A 21,280-nucleotide genomic window follows, 5' to 3' on the forward strand; every position below is an offset into this window, starting at 1 on the left:
AAAGTCATCGTTACTGTTCTTGCCATTAATTACCTACCGTATACATGCTTTCTATTAAAATGCACATGTCTATATTAACATTAAAAAAGTTTGCAAGCAACTAGCATATGATCAGAATTTCAATTGTGGTCAAAACGACATTCTCATCTAAAATATAAAAGTCAATATAATTACGCATTAGATTATTAAAGTTAATTGAATGGAACCTTTAAATCCTATATCCCTTCAAATTTAGCCTACTTAATTTCAAAGCTTAAGGAATGTTCTTTGTTATCTGCCTCACAAGCCTGTTGTCATCAGTAAAGAAGATTCTGTATATGTTAACGTTTTTCTTATAAAAATAATTTATTTATTATTTTTGTTTTTTTCAAAAAACAAAAAACCTCTAATACTTGTAGGACCACATTGTTTGTTCTGGAATTTAATGTCACTGGTATTTATTTTAATTTTGGATTAGGTTAAAATATTAATTTTCAATCTTTTTTCTAAAATTGAAAATGTATTTTATTATTGGTCTGATCACTATAATTCGACGACTACAAATTATCATTCGAAGATTAAATCAAAAGAACGTTAGAATTTTCATAACTCATAAATAATCGTCACTCATGTCGTTACATATAATTCGACCGTTACAACTTAGTTCATATCGTATTACACTATTACTTAATAACTATCATTTGTAACTCGCCGGAGAATAAGTCAAACAATAGATATAATCATTAAAATAAAACAGAAAAATAACCTCTTCACATACCATCCCTAATAGTTCAAAATAAGAGTCAAAACAAGCTGTTGGAACTTCAAACATAATCGCACTATAGTCCTTACATGTGCTCACTAATATCTCGACAATCGAAGGTATTCGAAAACGGTCATTATTAAACTACTCTTCCACCTTAACCCATGACAACAATAAAGAAGTCTTGTGGCACACAAATTCAACCCAACAGAATACATAAATTCAATTACAATTTTAGTCTTTATTATCTTATCTTATCTTTTCTTTATCTTATCTTTAGTTGTTCTTATATTATCTTTATTTGTTTTTATCTTTCATAATTTTATCATGGTATCAGAGCCTTGGTATCCTCCTTGAAAAGGATACATAAGCTATCATCTTTCTGGTGAGAAATCGCCCTGCTTCTTTTTCAATCTTCTCCGACAATAAATAATCAATCTTCAAATTTAGCTTAGAATCCAACCAATCTCTATTACATCCATCCAAGTAAAAAATCCAACATCAATCTTGGTTACCCTGTTATAACAGGAAAAACAATCATTCATGGAAGAGTCACTATGGCCTGTCTGCGCCTTCTTCCGGCAGTTCCGTCTGCATTCTGTTTCAGCAGTTTAATCTGTATTCTGTTTTAGCAGTTCTATCTGCACTTTTATTGCGCTCTATGCGCCCTCTGAAGATCACTCTTATTGCGCCATACGCGCCCTCTAAAGATCAATCTTGTAAATAGCAAAGAAAACTACTGTTATTAACATAGTTTATTAAATCTTACAAATCATAAATGTTAAGAAACAAACTCATTATTCATAAACACTTTGTACAACTTTTCTATTTCCTAATACCGCCCGAATCCAACTCCTTTTCGGCAAAGCTATCAAGGAGAAGAAGACGGCCTGACCCAAGAAACCCTATGGCATAGCCATCAGGCCCTTGGATAGGGGACACAATAAACAAATCCATTCAATCTTACAATGTCAACATAATAACTCTAACTACATACACCACAAATAAGATTACAATGAAACTAACTAAGAAAAACAATCATAGCCAAATTAAAAGATAATATGAATGAAAAAGTGTGATATAAAGGAAAGGATGACCAAGAAGCATGTCAGCAGTCCACCTCTTGCTAGGATCCTTCATAAAGCACTTTTCCATAAAATCATAACAGAAAAAATCGATTCCTTGCGGCTTCTTGGGTGATTCTCCAAAATGCTCAACCAAGTACCCCAAATACTCCTCATGCAAAACACTCTCACCCCAGGCAGGCAATCCAGTGAGCATTTCAATCACTATGCAACCAAGTGCCCATATATCCATCGGAGCATCAATATGACCGAAAAACGCTTCTGGCGACAAGTATGACAGCGTACCTCTAGGCTTGGACTTTCACAACTCAACATCTGCTTCCTCCTCTTTGGTCTTCGATAATTCAAAATCCGTGATCTTCAATTGATAGTTTGCAATCTCTTTATCCAATGAAGGAAACACAAGAATGTTCTCCGGCTTGAGGTCACAGTGGACGAGTCCTTTGTGATGAATATGCGAAAGCCCTTTAACACTCATGCGTGCATAGACACTCACCTCGGTCTCCGGGAGAGGTTTCTTGTGGATCAAGTCATCTAAAGAACCGTGAGAGCATACTCCAATAGAAGATTGTAAAAGTAACGTCCCAGCTCCACCGTGGTGTCAGTTCCAAAGCATCGAATGATTTCTTGGCAACCACCGCTTTCACCTTTCCAAACTGATTTAAAAATCTGTTCTTCTTTCTTTAGTGAAAATGCCAATTTGGGAATAGAGCTCTTCACAACAATGAAGCTCTGATACGGTGTTTGTTCATCAACAACAATGGCAAGATAAACAGTGCCATAAGAACCGGCTCCCAAGACCTTAAGCTTCTTCCATTGTAAATCACTCATCTTGGATTTATTTTTCTTACTCCTGTAGTTGGCTAGTTCTTTTGGCTCTTTTTGCGGATTCTCAACTCAGCTTTGTGTTCGATTAATTATTCTTTCTCTCTTCTTTTCTTATTCTTTCATAATTTTATCATGGTATTAGAGCCTTGGTATCCTTCTTGAAAAGGATACGTAAGCTATCATCTTTTTGGTGAGAAATCACCCTGCTTCTTTTTCAACCTCCTCCCACAATAAATAATCAATCTTCCAATTTTGCTCAGAATTCAGCAAATCTCTATTACATCCATCGAAGTAAAAAATCCAACATCAATCTTAGTTACCTGTTATAATAGGAAAAAATAATCATTCATGGAATAGTCACTATGGCTTGTCTGCACCTTCTTCCGGCAGTTGCATCTGCGCCTTCTTCCGGCAGTTCCGTCTGCATTCTGTTTCAGTAGTTTAATTTGCATTCTGTTTTAGCAGTTCCATCTGCACTTTTATTGCGCTCTATGCGCCCTCTGAAGATCACTCTTATTGTGCCATACACACCCTCTAAAGATCAATCTTATAAATAGCAAAGAAAACTACTGTTATTAACATAGATTATTAAATCTTACAAATCAGAAATGTTAAGAAACAAACTTATTATTCATAAATACTTTGTACAACTTTTCTATTTCCTAATACCGCCCGACTCCAACTCCTTTTCGGCAAAGCCATCAAGGAGAAGAAGACGGCCTAACCCAAGAAACCCTATGGCATAGCCATCAGGCCCTTGGATAGGGGACACAATAAACAAAACCATTCAATCTTACAATGTCATCATAATAGCTCTAACAACATAAACCACAGATAAGGTTGCAATGAAACTAACTAAGAAAAACAATCATAACCAAGTTAAAAGATAATATGAATGAAAAAGTGTGATATAAAGGAAAGGATGACCAAGAAGCATGTCAGCGGTCCACCTCTTGCTAGGATCCTTTATAAAGCACTTTTCCAGAAAATCAAAACAGAAAAAACGATTCCTTGCGGCTACTTGGGTGATTCTCTAAAATGCTCAACCAAGTACCCCAAATACTCCTCATGCAAAACACTCTCACCCCAGGCAGGCAATCCAGTGAGCATTTCAATCACTATGCAACCAAGTGCCCATATATCAATCGGAGCATCAATATGACCGGAAAATGCTTCCGGCGACAAGTATGACAGCATACCTCTAGGCTTGGACTTCCACAACTCAACATCTGCTTCCTCCTCTTTGGTCTTCGATAATTCAAAATCCGTGATCTTCAATTGATAGTTTGCAATCTCTTTATCCAATGAAGGAAACACAAGAATGTTCTCCGGCTTGAGGTCACAGTGGACGAGTCCTTTGCGATGAATATGCGAAAGCCCTTTAACACTCATGCGTGCATAGACACTCACCTCGGTCTCTGGAAGAGGTTTCTTGTGGATCAAGTCATCCAAAGAACCGTGAGAGCATACTCCAATAGAAGAATGTAAAAGTAACGTCCCTGCTCCACCGTGGTGTCAGTTCGAAAGCATCGAATGATTTCTTGGCAACCACCGCTTTCACCTTTCCAAACTGATTTAAAATCTGTTCTTCTTTCTTCAGTGAAAATGCCAATTTGGGAATGGAGCTCTTCAAAACAATGAAGCTCTGATACGGTGTTTGTTCATCAACAACAATGGCAAGATAAACAGTGCCATAAGAACCCACTCCCAAGACCTTAAGCTTCTTCCATTGTAAATCACTCATCCTGGATTGATTTTTCTTACTTCTGTAGTTGGCTAGTTCTTTTGGCTCTTTTTGCGAATTCTCAACTCAGCTTTGTGTTCGATTAATTATTCTTCCTCTCTACTTTTCTTATTCTATCATAATTTTATCATGGTATCAGAGCCTTGATATCCTCCTTGAAAATGATACATAAGCTATCATCTTTCTGGTGAGAAATCACCCTGCTTCTTTTTCAATCTCCTCCGACAATAAATAATCAATCTTCAAATTTAGCTTAGAATCCAACCAATCTCTATTACATCCATCCAAGTAAAATATCCAACATCAATCTTGGTTACCCTGTTATAACAGAAAAAAACAATCATTCATGGAATAGTCACTATGGCCTGTCTGTGCCTTCTTCCGGCAGTTGCATCTGCGCCTTCTTCCGGCAGTTCCGTCTGCATTCTATTTCAGCAGTTTAATCTGTATTCTGTTTTAGCAGTTCCATCTGCATTTTTATTGCGCTCTATGCGCCCTCTGAAGATCACTCTTATTGCGCCATACGCGCCCTCTAAAGATCAATCTTGTAAATAGCAAAGAAAACTACTGTTATTAACATAGTTTATTAAATCATACAAATCATAAATGTTAAGAAACAAACTCATTATTCATAAACACTTTGTACAACTTTTTTATTTCCTAATACCGCCCGAATCCAACTCCTTTTTGGCAAAGCCTTCAAGGAGAAGAAGACGGCCTGACCCAAGAAACCCTATGGCATAGCCATCAGGCCCTTGGATAAGGGACACAATAAACAAAGCCATTCAATCTTACAATGTCAACATAATAGCTCTAACTACATACACCACAGATAAGGTTGCAATGAAACTAACTAAGAAAAATAATCATAGCTAAATTAAAAGATAATATGAATGAAAAAGTGTGATATAAAGGAAAGGATGACCAAAAAGCATGTCAGCAGTCCACCTCTTGCTAGGATCCTTCATAAAGCAATTTTCCAGAAAATCATAACAGAAAAAATCGATTCCTTGCGGCTTCTTGGGTGATTCTCCAAAATGCTCAACCAAGTACCCCAAATACTCCTCATGCAAAACACTCTCACCCCAGGCAGGCAATCCAGTGAGCATTTCAATCACTATGCAACCAAGTGCCCATATATCCATCGGAGCATCAATATGACCGAAAAACGCTTCTGGCGACAAGTATGACAGCGTACCTCTAGGCTTGGACTTCCACAACTCAACATCTGCTTCCTCCTCTTTGGTCTTCGATAATTCAAAATCCATGATCTTCAATTGATAGTTTGCAATCTCTTTATCCAATGAAGGAAACACAAGAATGTTCTCCGGCTTGAGGTCACAGTGGACGAGTCCTTTGTGATGAATATGCGAAAGCCCTTTAACACTCATGCGTGCATAAACACTCACCTCGGTCTCCGGGAGAGGTTTCTTGTGGATCAAGTCATCTAAAGAACCGTGAGAGCATACCCCAATAGAAGATTGTAAAAGTAACGTCCCAGCTCCACCGTGGTGTCAGTTCCAAAGCATCGAAGGATTTCTTGGCAACCACCGCTTTCACCTTCCCAAACTGATTTAAAAATCTGTTCTTCTTTCTTTAGTGAGAATGCCAATTTGGGAATGGAGCTCTTCACAACAATTAAGCTCTGATACGGTGTTTGTTCATCAACAACAATGGCAAGATAAACAGTGCCATAAGAACCCGCTCCCAAGACCTTAAGCTTCTTCCATTGTAAATCACTCATCTTGGATTTATTTTTCTTACTCCTGTAGTTGGCTAGTTCTTTTGGCTCTTTTTGTGGATTCTCAACTCAGCTTTGTGTTCGATTAATTATTCTTTCTCTCTTCTTTTCTTATTCTTTCATAATTTTATCATGGTATCAGAGTCATGGTATCCTTCTTGAAAAGGATACGTAAGCTATCATCTTTCTGGTGAGAAATCACCCTGCTTCTTTTTCAACCTCCTCCCACAATAAATAATCAATCTTCTAATTTTGCTCAGAATCCAGCAAATCTCTATTACATCTATCGAAGTAAAAAATCCAACATCAATTTTAGTTACCCTGTTATAACAGGAAAAAATATTCATTCATGGAATAGTCACTATGGCTTGTATGCGCCTTCTTCCAGTAGTTACATCTGCGCCTTCTTCCGGCAGTTCCGTCTGCATTCTGTTTCAGTAGTTTAATCTGCATTCTGTTTTAGCAGTTCCATCTGCACTTTTATTGCGCTCTATGCGCCCTCTGAAGATCACTCTTATTGCGCCATACACGCCCTCTAAAGATCAATCTTGTAAATAGAAAAGAAAACTACTGTTATTAACATAGTTTATTAAATCTTACAAATCATAAATGTTAAGAAACAAACTCATTATTCATAAACACTTTGTACAACTTTTTTATTTCCTAATACCGCCCGACTCCAACTCCTTTTCGGCAAAGCCATCAAGGAGAAGAAGACGGCCTGACCCAAGAAACCCTACGGCATAGCCATCAGGCCCTTGGATAGGGGACACAATAAACAAAGCCATTCAATCTTACAATGTCATCATAATAGCTCTAACTACATAAACCACATATAAGGTTGCAATGAAACTAACTAAGAAAAACAATCATAGCCAAGTTAAAAGATAATATGAATGAAAAAGTGTGATATAAGGGAAAGGATGACCAAGAAGCATGTCAGCAGTCCACCTCTTGCTAGGATCCTTCATAAAGCACTTTTCCAGAAAATCAAAACAGAAAAAACTGATTCCTCGCGGCTACTTGGGTGATTCTCTAAAATGCTCAACCAAGTACCTCAAATACTTCTCATACAAAACACTCTCACCCCAGGCAGGCAATCCAGTGAGCATTTCAATCACTATGCAACCAAGTGCCCATATATCCATCGGAGCATCAATATGACCGGAAAATTCTTCCGGCAACAAGTATGACAGCGTACCTCTAGGCTTGGACTTCCATAACTCAACATCTGCTTCCTCCTCTTTGGTCTTCGATAATCCAAAATCCGTGATATTCAATTGATAGTTTGCAATCTCTTTATCCAATGAGGGAAACACAAGAATGTTTTCCGGCTTGAGGTCACAGTGGACGAGTCCTTTGCGATGAATATGCGAAAGTCCTTTAACACTCATGCGTGCATAGACACTCACCTCGGTCTCCGGGAGAGGTTTCCTGTGGATCAAGTCATCCAAAGAACCGTGAGAGCATACTCCAATAGAAGATTGTAAAAGTAACGTCCCTGCTCCACCGTCGTGTCAGTTCCAAAGCATCGAATGATTTCTTGGCAACCACCGCTTTTACCTTCCCAAACTGATTTAAAAATGTGTTATTCTTTCTTCAGTGAGAATGCCAATTTGGGAATGGAGCTCTTCACAACAATGAAGCTCTGATACAGTGTTTGTTCATCAACAACAATGGCAAGATAAACAGTGCCATAAGAACCGGCTCCCAAGACCTTAAGCTTCTTCCATTGTAAATCACTCATCTTGGATTGATTTTTCTTACTCCTGTAGTTGGCTAGTTCTTTTGGCTCTTTTTGTGGATTCTCAACTCAGCTTTGTGTTCGATTAATTATTCTTCCACTCTTCTTTTCTTATTCTTTCATAATTTTATCATGGTATCAGAGCCTTGGTATCCTCCTTGAAAAGGATACCTAAGCTATCATCTTTCTGGTGAGAAATCACCTTGCTTCTTTTTCAATCTCCTCCCACAATAAATAATCAATCTTCCAATTTAGCTTAGAATCCAGCCAATCTCTATTACATCCACCGAAGTAAAAAATCCAACATCAATCTTGGTTACCCTGTTATAACAGGAAAAAACAATCTTTCATGGATTAGTCACTATGGCCTGTCTGCGCCTTCTTCCGGCAGTTGCATCTGCGCCGTCTTCCGGCAGTTGCATCTGCGCCTTCTTCCGGCAGTTCCATCTGCATTCTATTTCAGCAGTTTAATCTGCATTTTGTTTTAGCAGTTCCATCTGCACTTTTATTGCGCCCTCTAAAGATCACTCTTATCGCGCCATACACACCCTCTAAAGATCAATCTTGTAAATAGAAAAGAAAACTACTGTTATTAACATAGTTTATTAAATCTTACAAATCATAAATGTTAAGAAACAAACTCATTATTCATAAACACTTTGTACAACTTTTCTATTTCCTAATACCGCCCGACTCCAACTCCTTTTCGGCAAAGCCATCATGGAGAAGAAGACGGCCTGACCCAAGAAACCTACAGCATAGCCATCAGGCCCTTGGACAGGGGACACAATAAACAAAGCTGTTCAATCTTACAATGTCATCATAATAGCTCTAACTACATAAACCATAGATAAGGTTGCAATAAAACTAACTAAGAAAAACAATCATAGCCAAGTTAAAAGATAATATGAATGAAAAAGTGTGATATAAAGAAAAGGATGACCAAGAAGCATGTCAGTAGTCCACCTCTTGCTAGGATTCTTCATAAAGCATTTTTCCAGAAAATTAGAACAGAAAAAACCGATTCCTTGCGGCTTCTTGGGTGATTCTCCAAAATGCTCAACCAAGTACGTCAAATAATCCTCATGCAAAACACTCTCACCCCAGGCAAGAAATCCAGTGAGTATTTTAATTACTATGCAACCAGGTGCCCATATATCCATCGGAGCATCAATATGACCGAAAAACGCTTCTAGCGACAAGTATGACAGCGTACCTCTAGGCTTGGACTTCCACAACTCAACATCTGCTTCCTCCTCTTTGGTCTTCGATAATCCAAAATCCGCGATCTTCAATTGATAGTTTGCAATCTCTTTATCCAATGAAGGAAACACAAGAATGTTCTCCGGCTTGAGGTCACAGTGGACGATTCCTTTGCGATGAATATGCGAAAGCCCTTTAACAATCATGCGTGCATAGACACTCACCTCAGTCTCTGGGAGAGGTTTCTTGTGGATCAAGTCATCCAAAGAAACGTGAGGAGCATACTCCAATAGAAAATTGTAAAAGTAACGTCCCTGCTCTACCGTGGTGTCAGTTCAAAAGCATCGAATGATTTCTTGACAACCACCGCTTTCACCTTCCCAAACTGATTTAAAAATCTGTTCTTCTTTCTTCAGTGAGAATGCCAATTTGGGAATGGAGCTCTTCACAACAATGAAGCTCCGATACGGTGTTTGTTCATCAACAACATTGGCAAGATAAACAATGCCGTAAGAATCCGCTCCCATGACCTTAAGCTTCTTCCATTATAAATCACTCATCTTGGATTGATTTTTCTTACTCCTGCAGTTGGCTAGTTCTTTTGGCTCTTTTTGCGGATTCTCAACTCAGCTTTGTGTTCGATTAATTATTCTTCCTCTCTTCTTTTCTTATTCTTTCATAATTTTATCATGGTATCAGAGCATTGGTATCCTCCTTGAAAAGGATACCTAAGCTATCATCTTTCTGGTAGAAATCACCCTGCTTCTTTTTTAACCTCCTCCCACAATAAATAATCAATCTTCCAATTTAGCTCAGAATCCAACCAATCTCTATTACATCCATCGAAGTAAAAAATCCAACATCAATCTTGGTTATCCTGTTATAACAGGAAACAACAATCATTCATGGAATAGTCACTATGGCTTGTCTGCGCCTTCTTCCGGCAGTTGCATTTGCGCCTTCTTCTGGAAGTTCCGTCTGCATTCTGTTTCAGCAGTTTAATCTGCATTCTGTTTTAGCAGTTCCATCTGCACTTTTATTTCGCTCTATGCGCCCTCTGAAGATCACTCTTATTGCACCATACGCGTCCTCTAAAGATCAATCTTATTGCGCTCTACGCGCTTATTTTTTTCATTTTTTTTAAGATCGCTGCTCAAGTACAACATCTCCTTTTATATTTTTGCCGCCGGCAGATCAAGCTCCACCGCACGCAATTTTTTGAAGATCGCTGCTCAAGCACAGCATCTCCTTTTATATTTTTGCCGCCGGCAGCTTAGTCTCCGCCGCACGCATTTTCCTCCGCGTCACCACGTCAGACACTCAACAATTTCATTGGAACTTATCCAAGCTGTGGATTATTGACATCTTCCATCCACCAGCTTGCGGGGCGTATTAAACTACTCTTCTGCCTTAACCTATGACAACAATAAAGAAGTCTTGTGACCCACAAATTCAGCCTAATAGAATACATAAATTCAATTACAATTTTAGTCTTTATTATCTTATCTTATCTTTTCTTTATCCTATCTTTAGTTGTTCTTATCTTATCTTTATTTGCTTTTATCTTTCATAGGACAATGCTATATATATATATATATATTTAGTTTTACCCTCATAGTTTACACTTCACTACAATACAATTCAATCAATCAACAATCAATAAAAGTTCTTCATCTTTTCTTTTCCTATTCTTTCATAATTTTATCATGTTATCAGAGCTTTGTACTAAAATTTTGGGTGCACTGCTTTATAATTTGTATTCTTTACTTTTCTTATTCTTTCACAATTTTATCAGTCATTTCTCCATAAGTAAGTCTATATAACATAAAGCAAAGTAAAAAGTAGAAGACATCTGAAAATCTAATAACTCTCACTTTTTTTTTTACATTATTACTGATTTGACATTAGACTACCCTTTGCAGGTATCTACTAGTTTGGTATTTTTTAGATTTTTATAAATACTTTATCCGTCAAAAAAACAGAATGACGTTTTTTCTTTTGCGACGAATTATACCATGGACAGAGTCCTTAATGGCAAGAAGAATCACCAAACATGTCCTTTGATTATTCATATTAAAATTGAATTAGAAGGCAAGTTCAGAAGTAGAAGCACAACTGCACAAGCCAGTTTGAAATGAATGATCGGAGCCTTCTTTGGACCTACCAAATGGCACGCATCCAACGTGATTTCTTTTGTTGAGAGCGAAGGTGTTAGGTGCTTTTCTTTTCAACAACAAGATATTTCTATACACATTAGAAGATAATAGTTCCTATTCACATTATTTAAATAAAAAATTCAGAAATTCTCATTGAGGTTAACAGTGATTAATTCCATTTCAGATTTTGAAATGATTATAGTTGATATGTCCCTTAGGCAAGGTGACCACAGGCACAGAGGCTTGTTGAAATGGTCCCTCAAACTTTAATATTGTTCTCATAAATTATATATTTTAAAAATTTTATTTTAGTATATTTTTATTACGGAATTAGTTTTTAACTTTTTTTTTTTAATTTAACTTAGCTCTACTCCCGAATGATATGTGCTGAATAAATCCTACACTGTTCGAACCATTTTTCAATTAAGTGAATATGTCTATTTGAAAGAATTTTTTCCCTATATATAGACCTTTAAGAATAGAACTTATAAAGAACTTAAAAGATGGTAAAAATTCACTTATAATTATATTTATAAGAAGTTGATAATTAAAATTATTAGCTGATTTGATATATTTAGTTAAATTATTATCTAACGATTATCAACTATGAATTTTATATGAAAATAAATGTATATGAGTTTTTTAGATTTAATAATCTATATATCAGGTGTGTCAAGATTTGTTGTTTGATGATATGGCTAATTTAAGAGCAGTGGGTTTAAGTTAGTTAAATGTCACATTTATAAAAAAGAAGATACATCTTGTGTTGCACAAATTATTGCATATCTCATTCTATGCATGTGATGTGTGTCATTTCTGAGGCGCTCTTTTTTTTCCGTTGCTTTAAAATGGGAACCCCTGAGCCTTTGTAATTGTGCTGCTTCTTTTGGATTGGGCCCTATCTAATTTTTTGGTGACTATTGGGCCCTAGTATCCATTCTTGAGTATTGGGCCTATATATATATGAATGAATGGGATGATTAGGAAGTTGATATATGTAACCCAATGAGAATGCACAAGTCACACTTATTAACACTCATATTTTTCAATAAAACTAGAATGAGAGTTATAAATTAATGATAGTATATAATAAATATTAAAAATAGTTATAATTTGTAGAATTAAATTAAGTATGTGTAAATTAAAGTTAAATTTAAAATTTGTTTTGTTTAAAATAATTTATAGTACAAAGATTTAGATGTTAGAGTTGTACAATGTGATATTTTTATTTGGTGGTTTGATTTTTGTATTTGTTTTTATTGATGGACTTAGTCTTCTTATATAGTGTTCGTCCTCCTTTTTCTTTATTGCTATTAATAGAGTTGTTGCTTTCTTATTTCTATCGTAGATTCTTGTGAAAATATGTTCTTTATGAATTGTTGAATTGTATGCACTTTCTATTGTGTTGTTTGTTCCATCTTTGCATGTATGTTCTTCTTCCGAAAATGTGTCTTGAATTTATATGGTTTTTTCTCTTTAATCTCTTGATGTGCATGCAGTTTTTTAATGACATCTACAATAAAAAGAATAAAAATGTGTAGAATTTTTTTTAAATAAGTTATTTTTAATAAGAATAATTAAAATAGTATAAAGTGAAATTACCTGTTAATATTTTTTTTTACCCACTCTGTTAGACAATGTCTCAAGTGATGCAAATTCAAAATAGTGTTGAAAAATGTTTAATTTAAAAATACAATAAATATGTTTGTTTTGTACTTTTTCATCTAATATAATCATTTTTAAGCAAAGAAACTCTTCTTCATTTGTGGGTGTTAATATTTTTCATAGATGAATCACACGAACTTTGATAAACTAATTGTCTGTTTGTTTGGTGATATTAAATTTCTTGTGCTAAATTTGATGTTATTTGAAGAAATAGTGATAACAGATTTATATAAGTAGTTCAAATAGTATAGAATTTGAATATTTGTAACGTAAAATTTATTATGATTAATAGTTTATTATAAAAATTAATAAATTAATTATTAGGTTATAAATTTATTGTATTGTTTATAACGATAAAATATAATAAATAATATAGTCATAGAGATATGAATTCTTGTAAGTTACAAATTTAGTCGGACACTATTAATTTCTAATTATTGTAATCGATAATTTTACAGCCTAATTTTCATATATTTCTATTACTTGTATATTTTTTTGTATATTTTATTTTATTGCTGATTTGGAATAATAGTTGATTTGACAAAAAATGAGTGGTTGATTCTAAAGTTTTGCCAAGTAAGCAATATTGCTTACATGGCATTAGTAGGAGAAGAAAGATGTCTTAAAAGTAATGTGCGTAAACTTATCCATCAACTTTTATATATTAGGGCAAAGTACTAAATTGGTCCTCTACGTTTAGATGTAATCCTGTTTGGATCTTTAAGGTTTAAAGTATCCTATTTGAATCCAAAAAAGTTTCATTTAGCTTCAATTTAGTCTCACCGTGAGCTCAAAGTTAAATAATTAATGAAATGTCCTACATAACAGTAGTACAAGAATATGGTCGATAATCTAGAGAATAAGTACAAGCTCTAAAGGCATAAAATCAACCGTAGATGCATCAATATATTTATTTATCATTTTTCTTATAATTTAAATGAAATATTTTCTATAAAACTAAAAAAATGATAAATACATATATTGATGCATCTACAGTTGATTTTGTACCTCTAGAGCTTATACTTATTCTTCAAATTATCAACCTTGTTCTTGTACTACTGTCATGTAGGACATTTTATTAATTATTTAACTTTGATCTCACGATGGAACTACATTGATGCTAAATAAAATTTTTTTGGATTTAAATAGGACACTTTAAACCTTAAGGACCAAAACAGAATTACGCCCAAACGTAGGGACCAATTTAATACTTTACCCTATATATTAAGAATAGATATAATAAATAATATAGTCATAGAGATATGAATTCTTGTAAGTTATAAATTTGATTAAATACTATTAATTTCTAATTATTGTCATTGGTAATTTTACAACCTAATTTATATATATTTCTATTACTTGTATATTTTTTTGTATATTTTATTTTATTGCTGATTTGGAAATAATAGTTGATTTGACAAAAAATGAGTGGTTGATTCTAAAGTTTTGCCAAATAAACGATATTGCTTATATGACATTAATAAGAGGAGAAAGATATCTTAAAAGTAATATGGATAAACTTATTCATCTATTTTTATATATTAAGAATAGATAAATAGATGTTTAATTTATACTACTATTATTTTGGTAAGTACTCACACTCATTAATACATATATAAAATACCAAATTAAAAAAAAAACAGTGGTTCTTAAAGCCACACATCTATCTATTGAAAATCAATGAACTAATATATTTGCAAATTAAATTATTGATATTTCTTTAGTTAAATAAATTTTTGGTCTTTGTAAACTATTTTTTCCTTTTATTTTTTAAATTTTGGTTTAGTAAAATTTAAAATGTATTTATTTTAATTTATACCAATAATTTCTTTGTTTTCTAACGAAATAGGTTAAAATAAAAGCATTTTGAATTTTATGGGATAAACATCAAAATTTTTATGGCAACCAAATATTAATTTAAGTCTTATATATATTTTTTAAACAATATTATCTTTTTAAGTCTTTTCATACACAAAAGGTTTAGTTCAGTCAACGATTGGAGTAAGCATGTGAAGTAAGCATGTACATGTACATAAAAATAACAATATTGGATTTGAGAAAGTCTAAAAAACAACGCTCATTTTAAATAACCTAAACAATGAGTTAAAAAAGAATGCTAAATTAATTTTCAAAAATCGGATTTTTAATTAATTAGATATAATTTTTATTTTAAATTTGACTTTTAACAACCACAAACCCTTCCCCTCGCACCCGCCCCGTATCCCACCCTTTCTCCCCTTGACCCTCTACCGTCTCTCGCGAATCACCGCTCACGTTCCAGCTTTCTCGTGCATTCGCAATCGCGTGCACGTATCCGTGCTTCATCGCGCCTCCCAACCGCTGCACACAGCCCAGCCTCGTCGCGTCTCCATCACGTCGCGGAGACTACTTTTGCCCCCTCGCGTCGTCGTTCTCCATCGTGTCCCTCCCTGCTGTCGGTCTTCTTTTTCTCCTTCCGCGATGCAGGACGCCTTCCACCCTCCATCAATTTTATCTATGATGCACGGACACTGACATGAAGGCGGGATACGACACGACACGGGACACGCCGACACGCGAATTTTAAAATTTTACATGACTCGAGGACACGTATACATATAAAATATAAAATATTTTTTAGATAAATTATAAGTGTAAATACCCTTTCCGGCCCTTGAGTATTTTAAATTGAGACATGTCGCACCTTTATCATCCAGAAACCTCAACTAGGTCCTCAACCATCAACATTAGTGGACGTATCGACCCCTGTGACCGGTTGCCAACAGGTTGCCTGGATGACGTGTCAGGTGGAGGCTGAGTTGTCAAATGCAAGTGCCACGTGTCACTAGAAGTTGCTGCAGGGACTAAAAACCCCCTCCCTGCCCAAATTGTTCTCAGCCCCACCGGCAACACCCTCCACTCACCACCCCTCCCCAGCACTCCTCCACCACCGCCACCGCCGCCACCACTACAACCGCCTCACAACCTTCGCAACTCATGCGAGTCCTCCACCTCTTCTTCTTCCTCCACAATCTCCCAAAGCTTCACCCAATGGAGGTTCTCTCTCCCGACAACACCTTCCACAACAACCACCACTACTCCTCCGCCACAACAACCACCACCAACTTCTTCCACAACAACCACCACCAGTTTCGGAATCAACTTCTTCCTGGAGGGTGAGGAATGCAGGATTATGAGGCGGTTGAAGACCAAATGTGAGATGGGATAAGCCAACTCCCTCATTTTCTTCATGTACTCAAGTGAAAGCTTTATGACACCTTTATCCAGCATTGCAATGACCAGATTGTTGTATAGCAACTCATTCTGAAACTCGGTTGGAATGCGAGGGAAGAGCTTCTCACCATGTTCAATCCCGTGAAGCTTAATTGTGAATTCCACAAGATAAGAGTAATCAAGTTCCCTAGGCCTATAGGGCCTCTCTCGGATCACCCATTCCATCACCTACAATAATTGTAACATGAGTTCAACTTAAGGGAATGTTTTTGGAAGTAAAAATCATATTTTTTGAAGCAATAATGATTGGTTGTTACCTCAAGTGGGCGTTTGTTCATGTTGAGCTTGCGAAGACGGTTGATGGCGTGGAAGACATGGCCTCTGTGAATGGGGAATCCATCACCCATCCAAGTGCGGAAGGCAGACCCAACAGCCTCCCCTGTCCGAAGCTTCTCGATCCTTCTAAACAAGCTCTCTGAGTTCTGAGGGCTCTCGGAATCGCTTTCGGAGGATTCTCGCGATGATTGGATGCAAAGGAATCTGAAACGGAGGTGGGCAGAAGGTGCTCGACGCATTGCCTCAATAAACCTACATCGCATCATGTTTCTCTTTTCTTCCCTCGCCCAATAGAATTGAACAAATGAACAGCACGTTATGAGAATTTCCTTTCCTTTCTCATTGGGCAAATAACCCGATATTTTTTGGCGTTGGTGGTGGTTGTTGTGGCGAAGGAGTAGTGGTGGTGGTGGTGGAAGGTGTTGTCGGGAGAGAGAACCTCCATTGGGTGAAGCTTTGGGAGGTTGTGGAGGAAGAAGAAGAGGTGGAGGACTCGCATGAGTTGCGAAGGTTGTGAGGCGGTTGTAGTGGTGGCGGCGGTGGCGGTGGTGGAAGAGTGCTGGGGAGGGGTGGTGAGTGGAGGGTGTTGCCGGTGGGGCTGAGAACAGTTTGGACAGGGAGGGGGTTTTTAGTCCCTGCAATAACTTCTAGTGACACGTGGCACCTGCATTTGACAACTCAGCCTCCACCTGACACGTCATCCAGGCAACCTGTTGGCAACCGGTCACAGGGATCGTTACGTCCACTAATGTTGATGGTTGAGGACCTGGTTGAGGTTTCTGGATGATAAAGGTGCGACATGTCCCAATTTAAAATGCTCAGGGGCCGGAAAGGGTATTTACCCAAATTATAATGATATTTTGATATTTTATTGATATTAAAATATAAATAAATTTTTTAATTATTTTTAATGTCTTATTTTAATTATATCAACTATTTTAAATATTTTTTTGTTTTAATAAATAATAATATATACTACATCTAAATTTATTTTAAAAATATATGTTAAGAATAAGACTAGACACGCTGACACGTAATGGTATTTAGGTGTGTCCAGGCGTGTCCGGAAAAGAATTTTTTTATTTTTTATTAAGACACGGTTGGACACAATAGATACATGTATCAAATGAGTGTCGGTGAGTGTCGTGTCCGAAATATGTCTGACTCGCGGACACGACAACTCAACAAAGTGTCCGTGCTTCATAAGTTTTTATTATACATGGATGTTTTTTTTAAGTTCAATGGATGTTACTTTTTTATTGTACGTGAATGTTTTTTTACTACGGCGCTGAAGTCTGGTGTTGCCTGCGACGTTGACAGTGTGACAGGAGAGGCTGGAGTGAAGTGGCTGCGATAAAAAATATTGAAGTTTTTTTTATGTTTAATAGGTTTGGAATGCAGCTCGTTATTTACGTTATTCGCATTTTTTCGTTGTCTACCTAGTAATAACTAATTTAAAAATTTAAAAAATGCTATTTGTATCTCAAAATCACTCACTAAAATTAACCATCAATATATTTGTGTATAAATATATATATAGTTTAATTTATTTTTAATCTATGTTTATATTTTATTATGTATTTTATACTAATAATTGATTTTGATAACTGATTTTGATATACATGTAACATAATCAAAAAATTTTAATTTTAAGCATCGACTGTTATATTAACAAAAATAATTATCTTTTCCGTTAACCGGATAAATAGAAACGATTATGATTAGACCCTAAGCACGTGAAAAATTAAACTCTGTAATTTGAATTGAATTGAAAAATTGATTAAGGGGACACGTGTCCCATTGAGATGAGGAAGTACGCGGAATCCACATATGGTTGTTCTTCTCCGATGTATGTTTGTGTTCTGCGCTGTCGCTTCTTGTTTTCTTTCTGCAAACCAAAAAAAGCGTTCTTTTTGGTGAATCAGTGCCTCTTCCACTTCTCTTCCATCAATTTCCTTACGCTAACTTCTTCTTCTTCATTCCAACTTTTCAGCTTTTGGGTATCTCTCTCTTCACTTAATCATGTAACGGTTACTTATGCTTATTATCCTCTGATAATTATTATTTTTGTGTGTGTAAAGTTGTGTTTTCTGCATAATCACTAATTAACTCGTCTCTTTGTGTGTGTTTTTGTTTGTGATCTTTTTTTTTTTTTTGAGTTTTGAATTTACCTTAATCCTAAGCTTTCTCCCTTACTACATTTATCCAATCGGAAATGGAAAAGAAAAATGTGTGACTGGTTGTTGAATTTTTGGGTTCATATGACTCCCTTTTTATTCAATCAATTAAATCCATCATTTTTTTCTTCTTCTTGGGTTGGACTTGGATCCATAGTTTCTTACTCAGGTCACTATCTATATTAGTTTATGATGCAATCTAATTTATAACAAGTTTTTCTCTTACATCCCTGCTAGTTGGGTTTTTTAGTTAGAGTTCCTTACTTATGTGACGATTTATTTATTTTTGGTCAATTCACTCATTAGCCTTTCATTCGTAAATGTATTCAATTTTGATATACTGTTGTCCAATCAAATCCTTTCTTTTCGATGAGTTAAGTATTAGGGGTGAAAACTATTTAGTTTTTCTAATGTGGAAATAATTAAATGGAAGTTTAAGTAAAATATAATTATAGTAATAGCAAGGATAGATACAAATTAAATGCATAATTAAGTTGGTGCTTAATAACAACTTAGATATCATTTTTTTTTTTTTGCAGACCTCATTGTTCTGTAGTATTTCTGGAGTCTGTGCTGCAAGACAAACTTTGATTCTACTTGCAACTTCCTAGGAACCGATACGAAAATGCAGTTATATCATCATCCATTTGATTTAGATAGTCTGAAGGTTAGACTTGCATTGGAAGAGAAAGGCGTCGATTATACGTCTCACCATGCCAATCCAATAACTGGCAAGAACTTGGATTCCTCATTCTTCAAGATGAATCCGAGCGGAAGACTACCTGTTTTCCAAAATGGATCTCACATCATATACAAGACTATAGATATAATACAGTATGTCCTCCTCATCAAGTCTTTCATTATTCTGTTACTGTCATCTTTTTAAGTTTTATGCAGCATAAAAGGTTAGCTGAAGAAAGAAACAAAACTTATGTGTTGATTGCTTAAAATGTTGCTCTTTGCATATTGATAGTTTATACTCCTCAAATCAATAAATTTCCTTGAGCTTGAAGCAACAAATTGTATATGCTCTTTAGACTATGGAGCATTCATTTTGATTTCTTGGTAACACTTAAATCGCTGAGCCTTCCACTCGCCAAGAACAAAGAATGCGATCAATTTGAGTATATATAGTTTTAATGCTTTTCTTACGAGCAAACATCTTATGCTCCCATTCCATTTTCAGGTACATAGAGAGAATTGCTGTGGTCTCGGCAGGGTCTGAGAATATCAGTACCAGTGGCAGGGAAGTGATTGAATGGATGCAGAAGATACAAGAGTGGGATCCTAAGTTCTTTTCACTTTCTCATATACCAGATAAATACCGCATTTACGTCTCCAAATTCATAAGGCGTGTTGTGATTGCCCGTATGTCCGAATCCCCTGAATTAGCAGGCGCTTACCATCGGAAGTTAAGAGAAGCCTATCAAACTGAAGAAAAAATGAAAGACCCAGATGTTGCAAGGAGGAGCGAGGAGCACTTGGTTAGACTGCTTGACGAAGTAGAGCGGCAGCTAGGCGAAACACCATACTTAGCTGGTCAAGACTTCACCATGGCCGATGTGGTGCTTATCCCGGTGCTGGCTCGCTTAGTGCTCTTGGATTTAGAGAAAGTGTACATAACCAATAGGCCAAACATCGCCGAATACTGGGTTTTGGTTCAACAGAGGCCTAGTTATAAAAAGGTGATTGGTAAGCATTTTGATGGTTGGAGAAAACACAAAACATTAATAAAAACATGGTGCTTTGTTCATATTAGAAGTTTGCTGAAGAGATACTAGTGAAGTACACATATAAAGGAGTTAAAATAAGTGAACATAAGAAGGAGCTTTGTTTGTGTGTATTGTTTAGATAAGGAGGATTTATATTAGACAGTTCTTTGTACTAATTTTGCAATTTTTTTTTAAACATCTTATTTTCTTTTCTTGAGAGGGAAGGGGGAATTCTTTTTTTCTTTCTCCCTTAAGTAATGTTGATGCTAGGTACTGAAAACATAGATGGCTTGGTTTCTGTTGGTTTGTTGCATGTTGGAGTGGCCATTCTCCAAGAAATAAGCATCTAATGATTATGATAATATGTAAAATGTAAATGCAATTACAGGTTTTCCATATCCTGGAGAAATCACTCGTGTTATGCATTTTCTTGCTTTGTTGTATAAACATCATTGATGAATCGAGTTTTGAGTATGCAGTAATGTGATATAGTTGATAGTATACTGGGATTATGATTATCTTTTCTCTAGAAAGAAAGGGTAGAAAAGAAAAAAGTTTACTCATTTTTTAAAATAAGCAAGGATAAATTACCAAAATACTATTAAAAAATTTATATTATTGACAAAAATAATTTTAGAAGATACAAACAGAAATAATCAGATGTATATTTTCAAATTAAATTTCAGAAATCAAATTTTGATATAATGTTTTACAACAATAATTAGAGGAATGACAAATGAGACATTATTTTCATTTTTAGAATTGGATGATTTTATGCCAAGTGAATATATTTGAGATTTTCCCCTTTTTTTTGAATGATGGAAAAATTTTTGCATGCACCTTTTAAATGTTTTTTCAATTGTCCCAACAAAAATTCGATAAAATGTATAAGTTGTTTGTTAAATATAAAATCTTTTTATACTTAAAAATATAT

General features: G+C 35.5%; 5 protein-coding genes across 6 annotated transcripts; 1 reads left to right on the forward strand and 4 right to left on the reverse strand.

The window, feature by feature from the left end:
- On the reverse strand, positions 3,016–4,047 carry LOC107607793 (mitogen-activated protein kinase 13-like). Its single transcript, XM_021107960.1, has 3 exons — positions 3,741–4,047; positions 3,325–3,411; positions 3,016–3,083 (listed from the first exon to the last, which is right to left on the reverse strand). Exons 1-3 carry the CDS (start codon positions 4,045–4,047, stop codon positions 3,016–3,018), a joined length of 462 nt encoding a protein of 153 aa, XP_020963619.1.
- LOC107607794 (mitogen-activated protein kinase kinase 7-like) lies at positions 5,053–5,790 on the reverse strand. Its single transcript, XM_016309697.1, has 2 exons — positions 5,325–5,790; positions 5,053–5,153 (listed from the first exon to the last, which is right to left on the reverse strand). The coding sequence occupies exons 1-2, from the start codon at positions 5,788–5,790 to the stop codon at positions 5,053–5,055; spliced, it is 567 nt and encodes a 188-aa protein (XP_016165183.1).
- On the reverse strand, positions 6,488–7,887 carry LOC110262444 (protein kinase 2-like). Its single transcript, XM_021107961.1, has 3 exons — positions 7,796–7,887; positions 7,197–7,574; positions 6,488–6,569 (listed from the first exon to the last, which is right to left on the reverse strand). The coding sequence occupies exons 1-3, from the start codon at positions 7,885–7,887 to the stop codon at positions 6,488–6,490; spliced, it is 552 nt and encodes a 183-aa protein (XP_020963620.1).
- On the reverse strand, positions 8,239–9,293 carry LOC107607795 (meiosis induction protein kinase IME2/SME1-like). Its single transcript, XM_021107962.1, has 3 exons — positions 8,906–9,293; positions 8,571–8,683; positions 8,239–8,331 (listed from the first exon to the last, which is right to left on the reverse strand). Exons 1-3 carry the CDS (start codon positions 9,291–9,293, stop codon positions 8,239–8,241), a joined length of 594 nt encoding a protein of 197 aa, XP_020963621.1.
- LOC107606005 (glutathione S-transferase TCHQD) lies at positions 18,261–20,824 on the forward strand. Of its 2 annotated transcripts, none has more exons than XM_016307966.2 (3): positions 18,261–18,481; positions 19,174–19,468; positions 19,821–20,824. In XM_016307966.2, exons 2-3 carry the CDS (start codon positions 19,260–19,262, stop codon positions 20,413–20,415), a joined length of 804 nt encoding a protein of 267 aa, XP_016163452.1. In that variant the 5' UTR covers positions 18,261–18,481; positions 19,174–19,259; the 3' UTR covers positions 20,416–20,824. The 2 variants fall into 2 exon arrangements, with proteins under 2 accessions (XP_016163452.1, XP_016163451.1); XM_016307965.2 differs by having other exon boundaries at positions 18,279–18,457.

This window comes from Arachis ipaensis, chromosome B07 (assembly GCF_000816755.2).
Source record: "Arachis ipaensis cultivar K30076 chromosome B07, Araip1.1, whole genome shotgun sequence".
In the NCBI taxonomy this organism is placed as follows: domain Eukaryota; kingdom Viridiplantae; phylum Streptophyta; class Magnoliopsida; order Fabales; family Fabaceae; genus Arachis; species Arachis ipaensis.

Bases quoted from the DNA above. Each gene is read 5' to 3' on its own strand.
- LOC107607793 (XM_021107960.1), bottom strand. From the start codon at position 4,047: ATGAGTGTTAAAGGGCTTTCGCATATTCATCGCAAAGGACTCGTCCAC. The intron at 3,412-3,740 runs GTGAGAGTGTTT...CCCCTATCCAAG, and splicing joins CACTGGATTGCCTGCCTGGG to GGCCTGATGGCTATGCCATA. The intron at 3,084-3,324 runs GTATTAGGAAAT...CTACTGAAACAG, and splicing joins AAAGGAGTTGGAGTCGGGCG to AATGCAGACGGAACTGCCGG.
- LOC107607794 (XM_016309697.1), bottom strand. From the start codon at position 5,790: ATGAGTGTTAAAGGGCTTTCGCATATTCATCACAAAGGACTCGTCCAC. The intron at 5,154-5,324 runs GTCATCCTTTCC...CCCTTATCCAAG, and splicing joins GACTGCTGACATGCTTTTTG to GGCCTGATGGCTATGCCATA.
- LOC110262444 (XM_021107961.1), bottom strand. From the start codon at position 7,887: ATGAGTGATTTACAATGGAAGAAGCTTAAGGTCTTGGGAGCCGGTTCT. The intron at 7,575-7,795 runs GTATCAGAGCTT...CTTGATCCACAG, and splicing joins GTTGTTGATGAACAAACACT to GAAACCTCTCCCGGAGACCG. The intron at 6,570-7,196 runs GTACTTGGTTGA...CTACTGAAACAG, and splicing joins TTGTATGAGAAGTATTTGAG to AATGCAGACGGAACTGCCGG.
- LOC107607795 (XM_021107962.1), bottom strand. From the start codon at position 9,293: ATGATTGTTAAAGGGCTTTCGCATATTCATCGCAAAGGAATCGTCCAC. The intron at 8,684-8,905 runs GTTTTTTCTGTT...AAGATTGAACAG, and splicing joins CAAGAAGCCGCAAGGAATCG to CTTTGTTTATTGTGTCCCCT. The intron at 8,332-8,570 runs GTATTAGGAAAT...AATAGAATGCAG, and splicing joins AAAGGAGTTGGAGTCGGGCG to ATGGAACTGCCGGAAGAAGG.
- LOC107606005 (XM_016307966.2), top strand. From the start codon at position 19,260: ATGCAGTTATATCATCATCCATTTGATTTAGATAGTCTGAAGGTTAGA. The intron at 19,469-19,820 runs GTATGTCCTCCT...TTCCATTTTCAG, and splicing joins AAGACTATAGATATAATACA to GTACATAGAGAGAATTGCTG.